Below are 18,929 nucleotides of genomic sequence, written 5' to 3' on the forward strand. Positions count from 1 at the left end.
AACCTTCTAAAGGACAGGAAGGATTTGGGACATAGAACATTTGAAGACCACTTGAGCATAAGCTCAAGTGATGGTGAACTCGAACTCACTAAGAAATTTAAAAAGTTAATGAAACAAAAATTTAAGAACGAAATTTGAATGTAAGAAAAAGAACAAGAATTAGGATGAATCGAGCTCCTCTGAAGATAAGGAGAAAATTAAGAAAGGCGAGGTGGCAAACTACGCCTTAACCACTTTCAACGATGAGGTAATCAAAATCCCGCCAATTTATTTTGAAATTACTTGATGCTTTCCATGATGTATTTTCTTTTTATTAGTTTAGAAAAAAAAATTTAATTGCTTAATGTAATGAAAATGAAAAAAATTAGGAATCATGCTTATCATTCTAGTAATTTTGAAAATAATCATGAAAATTGTATGTTTATGATAAACAAAATAATTTTGATTAAAAATACCTTATATGATATCATGCCTAATAAATTTATTTTTTGAAACTATGCATGATGATGATGAGTTTTGGATAATTTTTAATTTATTGATTTTGATGATTTTCATGATGATCTTTTGCGATTTATAGATTATCAATTTTTACTGTGATGAAAGTTGCTTTTAAAAATGATGCACGGCTTTGTAATAGCTTAGGAAATGTCTTTAAATTCGTAGTTAGTACGTTAATTAGGGTTAGGATTAGGTGTTAATCGGAAGTTCGCCGGAAGAAGTCTTGACTTACAGACTTTGTAATAGCTTAGGAAATGTCTTTAACACCTAATAATATCTTTAACTCACTCTTTGTCATTAACAAAAAGAAGAAAAGTACAACTAACATATTTTTGACGTATATTTCAAATCATTACATATATCATTGCATAATTTCAAGTTTTGAAACATTATATATCATCGCATAATATCATGTTTTTGAAACATCATTGTATATATCATCATGTAAGCTAGCAAGTTTTTTAGATATGAAAGTTAGCAAAATTTTTGCATCTTTTGAGATGTGCAAGATAGCGTATTTGTTGAATCTTGAATTTTGATAATGAAACCAATTGATAGAATTTATCTTATCTGCATTTTGAGTGATGCAGGAAGCTTTGATTAGGGAGAGATAATTAAAAGCAAGAAGAATCATGTTGGGCCAGAGTGGAACATGTCAAAAGATTGGACGTCAAGCCCGAGGATCGATCGACGTATCGGTATAAGACTTTGGGCCATGAGTTCGGGCATCGGGCCAAGAAGAACGAAAATTGGGGCAAGGAAATCAGAGTTGCGGAGGTCAACTAGCCGATTGAGCAATATGTCGCAAGAGAGGACGATGCACCGAAGAATTGGACGAAGTGTCGATGAACCAATGACATGCCAGACAACATGATTTAAGCTTTATAATAATTATCTATATCGAAGTAAGTTTTATTTGTGCAGGATTAACTACGATAGTGATCAAGGCATAAAGTAAAATAAAGTCCTAGAGTCGAGAACGAGACTTCGTTGGGAGTTCGAGAGTTCGTCGGAAGTCCGGACGTTTATCAGAAGTTCTACCAGAATTGACCGAGAAGTCCAGGAGCTTACCGAAGAAGCTCGTCAGAACTCGCCAAGAAGATCATCGTGAAGTCCAGGAGTTTGCTGGGAGTTCGTTGAAATATTGTCGAGAGATCATTAGAAGTTCACCGGAAGCTCACTAGAAGCTCGCCGAAAGAAATCTAGACTAACCAGACCGGATTTGCTTAGTGTATACCTTAAATTTTATAGTTATCACATAATTGAGATTGGAATTAGGCCAACCTAATTAGAGGCTAGTTGGGCTCATGTGTGAACTGTGTTGGGCCAAGTGAAAGGCTCAAACAGTGACCCAATAGGTGGCACCGTCGTGGCACAGTCTCCGAGAATATGTCAGGCGGTGGTACCACCCAGACTCAAGTCTCCGAGGCTATTAGGCGGTACCACCAGGACCCGGAAAACTCAGGATGAGATATTTTTTGGCTCTAAGTTTGAATCCACTTAAGGTCTATAAATACCCCTCTCATCCCTGGTTAACATACACAAGAATTGAGTAAAAAAAAAGTAGAAAAACTCTATTGTAATCTTGTGAGAACTCCTCTAAAAGCTCTAAGTGTTAGTATAGTTTTAGAGATGAGTGAAGGGGGTGTAAAGGTTGTCTCCTAAACTAGTAAAAAGGAGAAGAGAATAGTTGATCTTCGTCCATTGAAAGAAGATCATTAGTGGATGTTGGTGGCCTCGACGGAAGAGGAATCGGTAGAGTGGATGTAGGTCAAAACGACCGAACTACTATAAAACGGTTTACATTTATATTTGAGCAATTTATCTTTACTACAAACTACTTAACTTGCCTACCGCTTTCACTATCTTACGAAAACACTTTCAAGTTAACATCTCTCTGAAACGGTTTTCGTCGAAATCGATTTTTATCATCTGAAGTTTTTTAAACCGACACTTATATCCACTACCCCTTAGTGCCAACTCGTTCCTAACAGTGTTTTCTTTTCTTTGTGATGTTCAAGCTAGAATTTTTTTGAAAAATAATGCAAGATAGTAAATAGCAAGTTTTAGAACATCCAAGTTATCAAGTTGTTCACATATGAAAATTGGCAAAATTTTTACATCTTTTGAGATGAGCAAGCTAGCAAGTTTTTCTTCCTTTTGCAATGTGAAAGTTTTCAAATTTTGCATCTTGAGCTAGCAATTCTTTCTCCCCCTTTGTCATTGTCAAAAAAAAAAAGACGGAAGAATACAATATTGTAATTCTTTTCCCTTTACATAAATTTTCACATCATTACAAAGGTAAAAAATAAAGATAAATTTGCATCAATATTTCAATCACCGAAAAATGAAAGATCAATTCATGAATACCAGAAGACCATATGTCATTTTTGACAAATCTCTTCTTTTGTAAATAGAAAGAATGATAGAAATTCAAAAAGAAAAAAAAAATTTAAGTCATAAAAAATTGAGTAATCAAAATAATGATCAAAAAATATAAAAGAAGAATTTATGCATTTGGGAGATTTAAGTTTATCATTCAAGCTAGAACTTTTTTGTTTTCTTTTGCAACGTGCAAGCTAACAATTTCCTTCTTCTTTTACAATAATGATTCAATCATATCATGAGATATACAAATCATAAATATAAAAAAATTATACATAATAAAATTTAAATTATAAACATCATGAAGTCTAGTGATATATCATGGTTAATTTGAATACATCCCCTTTTTTTTTAGTGAATACCAAGACGAAGAATCATAGGAGGATAATTTATGAAAAATCTTGATTCATAATAAATCTCAATTCATCAAGTGAAAAAATCAAGATTTGTTTAGATAAATCTCTTCCTTAGTGAAAGGAAAAAATCTTGATTCATAGAAAACTTTTAAGTTGTAATAAAAAGAATAATCATAATTCGTTTAGATGTATTATCTCATTATTAAAATGAATCATATGAAAAGAAATTCAAAATCATTATCAAAATCACTTTTCGAATAATTCAATGAAAGCAACATAAATATATTCATATAAGATTAAAAATAGCTAGTTCTTTTAGTTTCAAATTTTGTGATTGATTTCATGCTCTAGTCTTTGGCCATGCATCATCATTTATAATCAAAAAGTAATATGAAAATCATCAAGATACATATTATTACTTCTTAAAATATATATAGAATTAATCTTATTAGGTATACAAGCATTAGATTTAAATCTAACATTTTGTTCCCTTATCATAAGACATGTAATTTTCATGATCAATTTTTTAATAATTTATATATAATTAAAAAAAATTAATTTAAAAATAACTCATGAAATGAATCAAGTAATTTCAAAATAAGGTAAAGGAGTTTTGGTTGAGTCACTTACCTCGTTGTCGAAAGCCACCAAAGTATGGTTCGCAACCTTGTCTTCAGATGCACTCGTTTCATCCTCCACTATTACCTTGAGTATTTTCTTCTTCTTTTGTGTGAGCCCCTTCTTCTTTAGTTGTGGACATTTACTTTTAAAGTGCCCCAGCTGATTGCATTCATAACAAGTTGTTTTGTCCTTTTTAAGTTTATTTTTATTCTTTAATTGTTGTTTCATGAACTTTTTAAATTTTATAGTGAGAAGTTCAAAGTCATTATTATCATCACTTGAATTATCACTCAAGTAGTATTATATTGTTTAAAATGCAAAATCCTTCATGTTCTTTGGAAGGTTGTTCTCAAGTTCGTCATGTGCCACATAAGTCATTTCGTAAGTCATTAAAGACCCGATAAGTTCTTCAAATATAAACTTATTTAAGTCTTTTGCCTCTTATATTACAGTTACTTTTGAATCCTAATTTTTAGAAAGAGATCATAAAACTTTATTAACAAGTTTAAGCTTCAAAAAATATTTGCCAAGAGCTTTTAAACTATTAATGACATCCGTAAAACGGGTGTAAATGTCAATGATAGTTTCTCTTGGCTTCTTTCAAAACAATTCAAAATCCTGCATCAAAAGATTAATTTTTGAATCTATAACTCTACTAGTGCCTTCGTGTGTGATTTCAAGAGTGTGTCAAATGTCATGCGTAGTTTCACAAATAGAAACTAGATTAAATTCGTTTTTGTCTAAGGCACAAAAAAAGCATTAATCGCTTTAGCATTCAAAGAAAAAGTTTTCTTCTCCAAATTATTTCATTCGTTCATTGGATTATAAGACTTTTGAAAATTATTTTCAATAATATTTCATAAATTAAAATCTAAAGAAAGAAAAAAAACTATCATTCGAGTTTTTCAATATGTATAGTTCGTCCCATTGAACATAGGAGGACGAATGATAGAGTAACCCTCTTGAAAGCCGAAAAAAGTCATCTTTCTTAGGTGTTAAACCAAATAGAGAGAAAAAATCGTGACTCTGATACCAACTGTTAGGATCGAGTCGGAGTCGATACTAAGAGAGAGAGAGAGAGAGAGAGAGAGAAAGGGGGGGTAAATTAGTGATATAGTAAAACTTACATCGATTTAAAAATCTTCGTATGATTAAAACTAATATCTAAAAAGAGTTTAACTTGAAAGCATTCGTAAGCGTAGTGAATAAGTAAGTAAAGTAGTTTGCAATGAAAGTAAAGAGTTTAAAGTAAATGCAAGTTGGGTTTTATAGTGGTTCGGTAATCGTGACCTATATCCACTCCCAATTCCTCTTCACTTGAGGCCATTGGCTTCCACTACCAATCTTCCTTTAATGGCGAAGATCAACTACCCTTTTACACTCTTTTTTTTCTTTTCACAGACTCATGAGAGAACCTTTACACCTCTCTTTTAGACCTCACTCCTCCCATAGAAACCTTCTAATTATAGGAGGAAGTGACTTACTAATCTAGAGAGATTATAATTTTTACTTAAGTATTCTTTCCTCCTCTTTTACTCAAATTCATGCTCTTCCATGCAGGAATAGTTAGGTATTTATAGACCCCAAATGACTTTAAAATTGGAGCAAAAAAAGGTTTCATCCCGGGTTTCCCGGGTCCTAGTAGTACCATCGCCTGTGTTGGGCTATATTATCGCTTACAACACTGACATTGGGCGGTACCACCGCCTAGACTAATAGTATCACCACCTGACATTGGGCGATACCATTGCCTAGTCCGATTGTACCACCGTCTGACACTATCTCAGAGACTGTGTCTTGGAGACTAAGCCTCTAGCGGTGCCACCGCTTGGGTTGACGGTGCCACCTCTTGACCCAATATTTGGGCCATTGAATGGGCCTTTCTCTTGGCCTAAAACAGCCCCACTTTGGGCTTAGTTGGTCGCTAATTGAGTTGGAATGGTTACACCCGAAACTAACTCAATTACGACCTAAACTAACTCGATCTAGACAAATTATTACAAAGCATGAATCATCTATTATCTAGCATGCCATTGGTTCTTTCAGTGCTTCGTCCGATCCTTCGACACTTCGTCCTCTCCTTCGGCGTATTGCCCAATCGGCATGTTGACACTTGTAACTTCCGATCTACTTAGCACAATGTTTGATCATTCGGTCCAATGTCTGAACTCATGGCATGAAGCCTTCTGCCAGCATGTCGACCGATCCTTCAGCTTGACGTCCAATCTCCTAACATGTTCAACTCCGACCCAACATCGGATTTCTCTTGCTTTAATTGATTTGCCTTTTGAAGTTAGTCCTATATTACTTAAAATGCAGATTAGATCATAACTTTATCAATTGGTTTCATCATCAAAATATGAGATTCAATAATACCACCAATAATTAATGTTGTCGGGCGAGGGTATCGCTAGAGCCCAATCTCCAAGGCTCTATCAAGCGATCGTATCGCTCAGATTGGTGGTAGTACCGCTAGTTGTTGGAGGAGCAAGCAGTGGTACTACCAATATTCTGGAAACCCGGGATGAAATACTTTTTGGCTCCATTTTTTAAGTCAATTAGAACCTATAAATATCCCACACATTCCTGTTTGACAAAGCATGAAAAGTAAACAAAAGTCTTAAGATTCTGAGTTGTAAAAGTCTTGAAAAAGTGCTAAGTGTCCTCCTCCTCTTCCTTAAGATTTGTGATTATTCTAAGAGAGGTGTGAGACTTGTAAATGTTGCCTCCTAAACTTGTAAAAAGAAGATAGAATTGTAAGAGGGCAATTGGTCTTCGCCTATTAAAAGAAGACCATTAGTGATTGCCGGTAGCCTCATTAGAAGAGGAATCAAGAGTGGCGTAGGTCATGACAACCGAACCACTATATATCTAGTGTACTCTTTTCCTTTATTGTTTACCTTTATTGCTTACTAATTTTGTTTCTCACTCCATTTTACATTTACTCTAAGTCAAGCTTATTTTAGATATCGATTTTTATCGAATGTAATTTTTTAAAATCGTCAAAAGTTTCTAATAACACTAATTCACCCCCCCCCTTTTAATGTTATTCATAATCCTAACAGTTTGTATCATAGTCACGTTTCTCCCCATTTGGTTTAACACCCAATAGAGATGACTTTTGTTAGTAGAGGGTCACTCTATCACTCGTCCTCCTATATTCAATAGGACGGACTACACGTATTGAAAAACTCGCATGAGAATTTTTTTAATTTTTATGGATTTCGATTTATAGAATATCATTGAAAGTTATTTTCAAATGTCTTTTAAACTAATGAACGAATGGAATGATTTGGAGAAGAAGACTTTCTCTTTAAATGTTGAAGCGATGAACACTTTGTTTTGTGCTCTAGATAGAAATAAATTTAATCGAATTTCTATATGTGAAACTACACGTGATATTTGGTATATACTTAAGTCACAAATGAAGGCACAAGTAGAGTTAAAGAGTCAAAAATTAATCTTTTGGTGTATAGTTATGAATTGTTTCGAATGAAATCAAGCGAGACCATTGGAGTCATATACATCCATTTTACAGATGTCATTAATGGTTTAAAAGCACATAGTAAAAGTTTTTTTAACTTTGAATTTGTAAATAAAATACTAAGATCTTTTTCAAAAAGTTGGGATCCAAAATTAATGGCAATATAAGAAGTAAAGAACTTAAACAATTTTTCACTTGAAAAACTTATCGGGTGTTTAATGACCTATGAAATAATATGTATGACACATGATGAATATAAAAACAATCTTCTAAAGAACAGAAAGGATATGACACTTAGAACCAAAAGAAACTATTAAGAAGAAAACTCAAGTGATGATGATGACTTGACACTTCTTACAAGAAAATTTAAAAAATTTTAAAAAATGAACAAAACAAAATAAGACACTAAAAATAAAAATAAACTTAAAATAGACACAATTGTTTACTATGAATGCAAGAAGTCGAGACACTTCAAAAGTGAATGTCCTCAACTGAAGAAGAAGAAGAAGAAGAAGAAGAAGAAGAAAAAGAAGAAAGTACTCAAGGCGACTTGAGACGAATCGAGCTCATCCGAAAATAAGGAACAAACCAATGAAGGTGAGATGGCGAATTACACACTGATGGCTCTCAATGATGAAGTATGTGACTTAACCGAAACTCATCTGTCTTATGATGAATTACTTAATGCTTTTCATGATTTGTTTGATAAATATAAATTAGTTAGTAAAAAATATAAATTATTAAAAACGATTATACTTCTCTTTCTAATAAATTTAAAAATTTTAAAAATAAATATGATAAATGCTTGTTAACTCCTTGTAGTAAGTATAAAGCGTTAGATTCACTTAAGAAGGTAAATGTAGTATTACAATAAATTTTAGAAAATTTTAAAATTAGAAATAAATCTTTAAACATTAAAAAAGGTCATGTACATAGAAAACTAGGAATCAATTTTGTGAGTAGTAATACTCAACAAAAATTGATTTTATTTGTTAAAGGACCCACATTACATATTTTTCATGAAAATAAATATAATTTTTATAGTATATGTGAATATTTTACTTATAAATATTTATTTAAAAAATATAGCACATACAAATTAGTTTGTGTTCATAAAGGAACCATAAATAATCCAATGCCAATAGTCAAGATAGATAGAACTATTCATGAGGGACGTAAAGTTAAATTGATACCTAAAAGCAAGCTATAGATTGTGGTCCATAGATCAAACATGAAGAACCTCGCATCATCTGCAAGCATGTGGTAAGACGGACTAAATAGATAAATAGATCGCCAACACAAATAGATCATTTAAGCATCGTAAATCAAGACTAAATAACACTTTTTCATAAGCGAGGGTGTTAATAAATAGATCTAAATTTAAAATATATTTGAAATACTTTATCATCTAAAGTATTTGATTTTATAATGTCTCTAATGCTAATTGTGAGCATAAAAACTATGATATACTATTGTTTTGTGAAAATCTTTAATATCAAAAATTAAAATTAAATAATAATAAATTAAATATATGATACTTAGCTTTTTGATGCTACTCATAAAGTCTTTATCTGATCTATAAGCGCATCGTTATCGGATCCGAAAGTTATAACAATATCGATATACAAGAAGAACTAAACTCACCTTCTCCTCTCTTCCTATCCTTCATAGAACTTGGATTATGGATAAAGAAGATATAAGAAAAGATCTATAATTTCTCAATGATTGATTGTTTTATCCCTAAGAGGTCCTGTCCCTTTTACAGGAGGTTCAAAATCGCTTCGTCTGTTTAATGGCGATGCGGGGACGTGGGATTTGGTCATAATTATTGTTAACTCACATAATTCGAGATTGCATAACTCCCCTACATTCATCGAGCGGCCAACTATCTTTACTCAAAGGGATTCTCTACGAAGCTATGGCCAACTATCTTATAGGGTGTCTCTATGAAGCTATGGTGGTGACGAGTGCAGCGGTTCCGCTGTGACAGCCACGTGCAGTTTGTTGGTAATTATGTGGAGATACTGTGTCTTCTATAGGAAGCTGATGAGACGGTTAAAAGGTTTTGTCATGTCGACCAGATAGAGCCACGGTGTCAAAAAGGGAGTTGACACGCTAACTATGTCATTTTTGCCATAACAATATATAACTTAATGAGTTAATATTGATCCTAATTAGCGATGGTTATGGGAGGAGTACATGAAGGCTGTTAATCTTTGAGGGATCCACATTAAAATCTGAAAAGACAAATTATTTCTGAAACTTTAAAATGATACACATAAACAGACCTTTATTTTTAAATGATGTGCCTGATCAAGTTAAAAATCAACAAGGAAAATGACAATGAACCATCTCTTCTTCTCTTTCTTTATGTTCTTGACATTAAAAAAAAAGGAGAGAGAGAAAGAGAGAAAAAGTAATGTAAGCATCTCTCTTCTTCTATAGTGGCTTTTGCTCATAGAATGTTTTATTTTTTCTTTCTTTTTCTCTAAGAGAATGTTTTGTTGAAGAATTAGATCCCTCAAGGAGGTATTTATCAAGCTCAGTCACCAACATCACTCTTGGGACCCTAAATATTTCTTTTTTTATTTTTTGAAAGACCCAAAAACATTTGTAAATGTTGAAGAATATATCATGTGTACCAAGATTGGAACTCTTGCTTCTTGTGACTATTTTGTTGCATATCTAATTGGCAAACAGTGATCTGTGGGTGTGTGCAATAATCCAGTTAGAATCATGTAAAAACCTTAATCTACATAAAGGGAATGCGACAAGGAAGAATGTTGACAATCTCTAATGAATAATATTTTATTTTAGCATAATGCATCCCATAACTTTTATTTAGTTGAGCATGATACATCTGACAATAGAAGAAACAAATACTCTTCTCCATGAATCCTTTATAGGATGATGCACGATCATCATCTGCATACAATGCTAAAGCTTTTAATAAAAAAGATTTTGTAGTTACTATATTAATACTTATATCCTTACAGATTGTTCCTTCAGTTCCATAACTTCAATTTATGCATCTCCGAAAACATCTTTCAGCATTTAGTCAAAAATTACATTCTACTGAGGAATTTGGACACAACATTCTGTAAGAGAAGTGTCTCGATCATAACAGCCTCACACATAGTAGAACACAACAAAAAAAATGATGAGATGTAAATGACGAGTATGAGTTACTCCTGTGCAACACGTACGATCTGCTTGCCCACATTTTTGCCACTGAACAATCCAACAAATGCAGCAGGGCCATTCTCGAGTCCTTCGTTCATGTCCTCTATGTAAACAATCTTCCCTTGCTTGTAGAAACTCACAATGGTTTTCAAGAATTCAGGATGCAGGTGCAGGTAGTCGCTCTGGATGAAACCCTGCATCCTTACGCGCTTCATCACGAGAGTGTACAGGTTTGAGATCCCCTTGGGGTCAGAAATGGAATGCTGAGAGACCATTCCGCAAATGGCAACTCGACCATGTACTCTCATATTCGCAAGTGCTGCATCAAGCATGGCACCGCCGACGTTGTCAAAGTAGATATCAATGCCCTTGGGGAAGTACCTGATGTTGAAATGATACAAGAACAAGAAAAAAAAAGCACATAAGAGAAATTGCAATGTGTATCTAACTTCTTGTAGCTTATGAGGCACAATAATTACTTGGGAGATATATACTAATAGATGATTTGATCATAAGTACATATGCAAATATTCCAAACATTGTTAAATATTTTTTATGAGCAAAATAGATGTGGGCTTATCGTGATACAGTAAAGTGACTTACAGGCTCATCTACTTGAAAGGAATATGAAAAAAAGAAGCATAATTATATTGTGTTTGATGAACAAAATTGCAATTAATGCACAAAAAAGGAAGGTAATGACATACAGTTTGCACTCCTTGCCTAGGCCTTTACTAGTAGTTTAACTTACATCAAAGTAGACACATGGTCGAAAGAAAACATACTGAGCTGAATTGTCATGAAGATGAAGGCTGCTTTAAAGAATCCTCTGAGTGAGGGTGTGACTTTGAAGGATTTGAAGTATGGAATAATTCGAGAAAGAACTGAAGAAGAGATGGACAAATCTGAACATTTATTTATACATGAAAGAATCTTAGGTACTTGAGCAGAACATAGAATCAGAATATTTAAATGATCTTTGAAAAAAATCAGGATAGAATGTCATTGATTTGTAGGTCATAATATTCACTTAAATTGGTGTAAGAATCTATGTGGTATGAGATTGTTACTCTCTGATTTTCATGCCATGTTGAGTCATATACTGACCTTTTCAAGGCATCAGTCAAGTCAGGTTCCTCTTTATAATTGAATGCTTCATCAAACCCTAGCTTGTTCTTCAGAAGATCAACCTGATATGACGTTCAATTAGTAACTCAGATAAAGTAACAGCAACATATAACATGAACTCAAGAACAGACCCGACCTTTTTTGCCGATCCAGCACTCCCAACAACATAACATCCATGTAGCTTGGCAAGTTGACCTACAAGTTGGCCGACTGCTCCAGATGCAGCAGATACAAAGAAATAATCACCTTTCTTTGGAGCACAGATCTCGTAGAAGCCAACATAAGCTGTGAAACCAGGCATACCTGTTCCAACAAATGAAACATATCAAGCAAATTATATCTGCATTCATTGGATACAAACATGGAATGACAGTTTAGCAGCCAAAAGAGCAACATTCTACCATTTTTACAATATAAATTCCAAATATTGAATAGAGACCAAATGAAAAAGAAGAAGCCAAATGAAAAAGAAGAAGAAAAGGAAAAGGTATACAGTCAGACCAAGATTACTTAAAGAGAAATTACATACCAAGAAGTCCCACATGATAGGAAAGAGGGACATCAAGAGTTTCTATTTTCCTCAGCTGCTCAGTTCTGACGATAACACTGTACTCTTCCCAGCCAGTTAGTCCCACAATATAGTCACCGACGCTAAACTTTGGGTTTGTGGAATCAACAACTTTAGCTACCCCAAATCCCTCTATTACCTGCATGAAAATAACAACCAAGTAAATGATTAGGAGCTTAAAAGTGGTATATAATCATTCAAGTCTCAGCTATAAGCTAAAATAGTATACGATATCATTGTGATATAGTTTGAGAATATTCTTGAATGACTGGTCCTAAGACCACAACTATCTGATTCAAACCATGCTACCCCATGTCCTAAGGGAATTGATTCCACCAGTAGAGTTCAAAAATTATTTACATGTCTTAAGAGGCTTCTGAAGCATGATCTGATGCACATATATTTTGCTGAGTTCTAGATTCTTCATGACTCCTGGGTTTAGATTTTGAGTTATATGTATTGACTCTTCATGCTTTCCCTTTTTAAACATAAAAGAAAGGAATTGAAGGAAAATCCACAAGTTTTACTTCTTTACCAAAGATCGCTTTTTTTTTCTTTTACCATAGAGACTTCAACTTTTTTAAATGATAATCATCCTCATAATTAAGGGTAATTTTGTAATTGAAAAATGGGCCATTCTGAAAAAAGATTGCTATGATGATTCCTTATGTTCAACCCCAGAGGCTAATCTCCACCTAAACAAAGTCCCACTAGATGTTTGTAAGTGCCACTGTTTTGCATACAGTGATCTAACAAATAGGGTTTTTGAGTGGGTCGCTTTAAGACATTGTCAAAAAGTAGAAAGAAAACTAAACAAATTATATGATTAAGATGTCTTCTTAAGTGAGAAAAGTATCTTATGCATTAAGGATATTATATACCTTCCGCTCAAATTTGGAACACTTTAGCTGTTCTTTATCTTGTGTCACGCTCACATGGGGGGGCTCCACAGGTCACATCCTTTGTCCAAAAATTATTGTTTTTGTTCCTTTGTATCTCAACCACCTCACAAAGCAAGGTGATTGCAAAGGCAACAAGACAAGGAAGATTGCACTAGTAGGTTTATTTAGCATGGGTCCATTGTTGATCTCAAACAAAGAGTGGAAGACAAAAATTCAAGCTCTCTGTTAAATAAAGTGTTTAGTGAGATACAAACATCCTAGAGAACGAAATGTCAAGTCGAAAGGAAAAAAAAAATCCTTAGGAACGTGACGGATCAAGATTTGGGTGGATGTGATGCAACATCAGATGATATACTCCATGCATCAGATACCATGTGTTTTGAAATTTATTATTTATTAGTAACATATAGTCCAAGCATCATCTCATATCATCACTAACTTATATACAAATAATCATGCTTCCAAAAATTGATGTATAATATTGTTTAACTAAGAACAAAGGTGGTAGTTTCTTTCTGGTCATTCTAAAGCAGAGGTTCTTGCTTGGCACCTGCACTCGTGGAACTTCAATTATCATATATGCTGTGTTTTCCCGAGAAGAGTGTCCCTCTATATTCATACTAAATCAATTGATTGGTCCCTGGACTTGATTATAGTGGGTTGATGTAATCAAGTGGGATTTCGAGCAAGGTCCAAGACAAATTCACCTTTATATTCTTTTTCAGGATTTAGCTGAAGTGCTGAAGCATGATCTACTTCACCAAGTTTTCTAGCCATGATTCAGTCTTAACTAGTCTTGTCTCTCTTTCTTGTTGTGTTTACTCTCTATTTTCCCCAACCAAGACAGCAAAGGACCGCGTTATGAAAAATTTTCATGCCCATCACCTAAAGCCAATTAACACAAAGAAAATCCAGAATTGTTTTCACCAAAACTAACAGAGTTCTGTGTATGAATTGTGGGTGCAGAGTGATATAGCACAAATAGGTCAAACTTGGGTAAGCCATGTAGAAATGTTTTCCATAATTTGCAGCAGAGCAACTTCTCTGTCTTTGGAATTTGATCGAACAGTTGGAAGAAACGGAAAGGGAGTAGAAGATTCAACTACAAGATATCAAAGTGTGAATCAATTAGACCTATCCCCACCCCTGCGCTTATGTTTTCCTTGCTACTAGAGCAACAAAATTCTTCTTTTATGTCTTAGATCTTCTCTATTTCAAGCTTTGTTCTAATATTTTCCCCCAAAATAGCAAGTTTCAGCCCTCATCTAAGAACAAAAAAGAAGACCAAGAATTCACACAGAACTACACTACCATGCATCAAAATTGAATCTTTGAGTTCCATGCGAAAGGAAACAAGCAAGCAGAAGAGATGATACCGAGCCGGGCTGGAAGGGAGGGATATAAGACTCGTAGTACTCCCTCATCCTTCCCCTCATGTAGGGATCGCAGGAGAGGTAAAGGTTCTTCACCAGGATAGCCCCCTCCACACCCTCGGGAATCCTCAAGCTGGCCTTCCCCACTCTGAACTCCATGTCCGTCTCCTTGGGTTCTCCCACCACGAAGTGCTTCAGCACCACCTGCTTGTTCCTCACCATCTCCTCCACACCCGCCATGGCCACACCTCAGAAGCAGTGTTGAGTGATGATGAGAGATGAGAGATGAGAGATGAGGAGAAAGCCGGTTGTATGGCCTTTAAGAGGAGGAGGAGAGGGAGGGAGGGTTGTTGCCACCTACCCATGGCTGCTGCGTCGATGACCAACTACCGTGCAGGAAAACAGGAAAAGCGTGGCAGATTCGGAGCCAGTGGAGGAGAGTTGGTAAGATGGGATTTGGAGCACAAACTGGCTGTGATGCTGCTCTGTTGACTTTGGCTATCGAAATGGAGGACAGGCGTCAGAGATGTGAAGGCTTGCACGTTGGATCGTACCGCTGGAGGACAGTGGTGGTGGAGGCTTACTTCTTGTTACTCACAAACCTACCACCTACCCACCAATTACAGAGGGGAGGGGTAAAGATGGGTGGGTCCTGTTTCACCTATCAGCTTAAGCATTTGATAAAATTAATGATGATAATTAATTTAATATTAAAAATATAATTATGGTGCAAACGATAATTATGTTTGCTTTTAATACTATTAATTAAGAGCAATTTTACTGCACGGTTGTTCCTTACCCACCGACATACCAACTAGGTGTAAAGATGGGTATGCCGTGTTTCAGCTGTCCAATTAAAGCTTTAAGTAAAATTAATGATGATAAATAACTTAATATTATAACTGTCATGTAATTATGTTGTGAAGGATAATGATGTTTTGGATTGACACATATTTCGCCTACCAATTAGGGGTAAAGATGGCTGTGTGTTCTTTTTGTCTATTCTTTTAAATAAAATTGATTAAAAAATTAGTAGATAAAAATCTTAATAATTTATTATAAAGTTGGAATCTAATGATATTTATTATTACATAATTCCTAATTATCAGGAAATTTTCATATTTAATATTATAAATGTCATGTAATTATGTTGTGACAAGGTTGTTTGGTCGATAAAAAAATTCATATTTACTATATTTTTTCATGACAAATTAATAGGTTTTTTTTTTCTTACCTCAATAATTTCCTGGGGAGAACATGCACAAAATTGAGAGATTTCTTGAAATATGTGTGAGAGGATATTTAATATATATATATATATATATATATAAATATATAAAAATAGCCTTTGTGTTAATGTTGTCACATGATAAAAAAAAAATTAATTTAATTGTATTTGTTTGTATGTGTTTTATAGTTTAATGGACATTTGGTATCAACATGTTTTTGACAATAATAATGACGTCATTAATTTCTTTCCTACACCAAATTTGGAAGCCTTATATGGTATCATGATTAGGTGTGGGAGAGTGTTACAAAGGATGAGAAAACTTTTGGAGGAAGCTTCCTTACCCCGTGACAAATGGGTCCATAAATGAGGTCACGTTGTCATCATTGTTGTGTCACATGATTCATGTGTGCGAAAGCCACATAGGCCAAGAGAGTTTAGGAAGGAACATGGAAGATAAACATACTCACTGATTAAAGCTATGTGATGTGTCACTCTATTACATTGAGATTTTACCGAATTAGTGGTCTAATGATGGGTTTGTTCTGATCACAAAACACAAAAACCAAGTGTTGATGTCTAATTATAATACACTTGTCTTGAATGTGTATAACCACCAGCATTAATATAATTTCAGTAAGCTATTTATTATATGTTACACTCCGATGCCGGTCAATCTTGGTTGGATGAATCGTTTCTTTTTACCACAGTGGGCGGGCTCTACGTGTATCCCCAAGTCGTCCTTAAAGCAAATATAATGATTTAATTAGTGCTATCCATCTACATCAAAACATAGTCAATATGTCATGTTTAGTAGTTAGCACTTGCCATCGAACTCCATATTGTTTTTGGCCTGAGGTTATCACTGTATATAAGCAGCTATATCACATCACACGGTTGTAATACTCTTAGCGCCACCAAACCTACGTGTGATCTCCCCACGTGCCGACATCCTCTTGTGCTTTCGTGGAAGCGTGCGGTTCAACCACTGCGACGGCACAGCACGGCAAGTCAAAAGCCGGCGACAGGGTTGCGATGCTCGCCGACCACACTGCCCTTCCTTGCTTGACCAGCGGAGCCCACGTCGGACCCATCGGCACTGTCGTGACGGCATCTGATGGTGGAGGAGCGGAAGAAGCAGTAGGTGGGGGCGGGTAAGCCGAAGTATTGAATTCTCTCTCGCCAATATTGACTCTCGTGACAGCAACTGATGGTAGAGGAGCGGGGAAGGATGGGGCGGTAGGCAAAAGTATTTTCTCTCCCGACAATATTGACTCTCGGCACATGCACTCTCTCTGCATTGCCAGTACCCAATCCGAATTTTCCCTTCCTCGGCGGGACCCACGTGGGACCCTTCATCGTTGTGGTGACAGCAACTGATGGTAGGGTATCCGGGGGCGGGTAGGCGAAAGTATTGAATTCTCCCCCAACGGGACCGACTCTCGTACCCGAATCACACCTCTCGCTCTTCCTCGCTTCATATAGAAAGGTATGAATTGGGTGGTTCCGAATCCTTCATGATTTCAATTATTATTTATATAAATAGTTTTTTGGTAATTAATTTACATTATATACCTGAGTTTAATTTCACACATCAAATCTATATTATGATTTGTATAAATTAGACTATTTTTCTCTATAGAATGTCTGATGCGTTGCTTGAATTCTGCTTTTGATAATGAAAAACAAAAGCCTCCTTTTTCTCTTTCTTTTCGCTCATCTCTCTCTCTCTCTCTCTCTCTCTCTCTCGACAAGGCTGAGTCATTATGCATGCGAGGGATGGACTTCTGGGTAGACGGTCATTATACGCCACTGCTTGAAATGTCATCGAAGCATAAGGTTTGATCTTTTGATTACAACTTTTCAAAAAGATACAGCAAAAAAAAGAACCCACTAATAATCCAACAATTCAATTTACTCAACTTTAAGATATTAATTAATGCAATATACATGATAAGAATTTAATTCTTTTGATATTTACATCCATCAAGCCTACTTAAACCATATCAGAATACTAAATGATCAAGCTTGAAATGAATACATTTGTAGTTAGAATGAACTTCAATATCTCTATCATTAATTGTAATAGAAAAGGTAAATTCTAGTGAGATATTCCTTGTCCCTGTATTTTTCTTAAATATAAATTTAAAATGCACCAAAAAATTATTTGTGCTAATCTGCAAAATGCTAATTATTACCTCATTATTATATATGAAGGTTGTTTTCTTGTTAAGTTATTCATTCATTTCAGTCAACCTTACTTTCTATTCTAATTAGTCAACAACACCTTGTCAAACTTGTCAACTTAGTTTTATTCACCTGGCATTGTAACTATGCCATTTATTTTTATTATCAGGTATGGAAAAATCATAGTCAATATTTCAATGGTTCATTTTGTGCATCATTCCAGTATTTATAACTTGTTTTTTAATCCTTTATTAATCTCTTACCTATCTCTAATATTTTATCTCATTTAGTACCTTTTTTTCCCAACACATCTATCTGTATGCTTTTGCTTTGTGCATTGTTTCCCTCTTGGCATAAAAAATAGTATGCATCATATAATCCATAAACTTTTTGAGCTTCTAAGTCTTAATATATATATATATATATATATATATATATATATATATATATATATATATATATATATATATATATATAATATGAGGTTGATGCAATTGTTGACATGGATGGTTGAGAAATTTCTTGTGGTTTGATCACATTGTGACATTGAAAGGGTCTTGTTGGTAGGACATACCTTTCTTCCCATTTGGTTGTTTACAGATTGCGACGAGTCTTATTTGTTGCTTCAGCTCCTTGACTGAAGAAAGAAGGCGAGATGTTGAAAGATTGCAGGTTGCTTTGGAACATTTCTCTGGTGGACCATCTCATTTTCATGTCCATTCATGTAGAATATGTGTTGTTGCTGAGAAACTTCAAGAGTTCTTCAATTTCAGCTTGGGATTGAGGTTGAATTTTTCTTGAACCAATTTTCACCTTAGAAATAGTAGTAAGCTCTATATTAATGATTACATTGACCTTGATCATGCCTAATTTTCGAATGTTATTACATTTGGAAATCAAATATATCTCGAGAATATTTGAAGTGATCGATCATATTCATCTCCTTGAGTGTAGACTTAATAAAGTCGAAAGGGGCAGAAAAATAAAACTGGTATTAATGAAAAATATTTTCTTTT

At 34.5% G+C, this 18,929-nt stretch overlaps 1 protein-coding gene across 1 annotated transcript; it reads right to left on the minus strand.

The window, feature by feature from the left end:
• Positions 1–10,341: 10,341 nt before the first annotated feature.
• LOC135631885 (2-alkenal reductase (NADP(+)-dependent)-like) lies at positions 10,342–14,897 on the minus strand. Its single transcript, XM_065139951.1, has 5 exons — positions 14,502–14,897; positions 12,185–12,362; positions 11,792–11,958; positions 11,635–11,717; positions 10,342–10,908 (listed from the first exon to the last, which is right to left on the minus strand). Exons 1-5 carry the CDS (start codon positions 14,736–14,738, stop codon positions 10,530–10,532), a joined length of 1,044 nt encoding a protein of 347 aa, XP_064996023.1. The 5' UTR covers positions 14,739–14,897; the 3' UTR covers positions 10,342–10,529.
• Between the last annotated feature and the right edge of the window lie 4,032 nt (positions 14,898–18,929).

Source organism: Musa acuminata, chromosome BXJ3-2, assembly GCF_036884655.1.
Source record: "Musa acuminata AAA Group cultivar baxijiao chromosome BXJ3-2, Cavendish_Baxijiao_AAA, whole genome shotgun sequence".
In the NCBI taxonomy this organism is placed as follows: domain Eukaryota; kingdom Viridiplantae; phylum Streptophyta; class Magnoliopsida; order Zingiberales; family Musaceae; genus Musa; species Musa acuminata.

Bases quoted from the DNA above. Each gene is read 5' to 3' on its own strand.
- LOC135631885 (XM_065139951.1), bottom strand. From the start codon at position 14,738: ATGGCGGGTGTGGAGGAGATGGTGAGGAACAAGCAGGTGGTGCTGAAG. The intron at 12,363-14,501 runs GTATCATCTCTT...ATTTTCATGCAG, and splicing joins CTCCCTTCCAGCCCGGCTCG to GTAATAGAGGGATTTGGGGT. The intron at 11,959-12,184 runs GTATGTAATTTC...TTGTTGGAACAG, and splicing joins CTATCATGTGGGACTTCTTG to GTATGCCTGGTTTCACAGCT.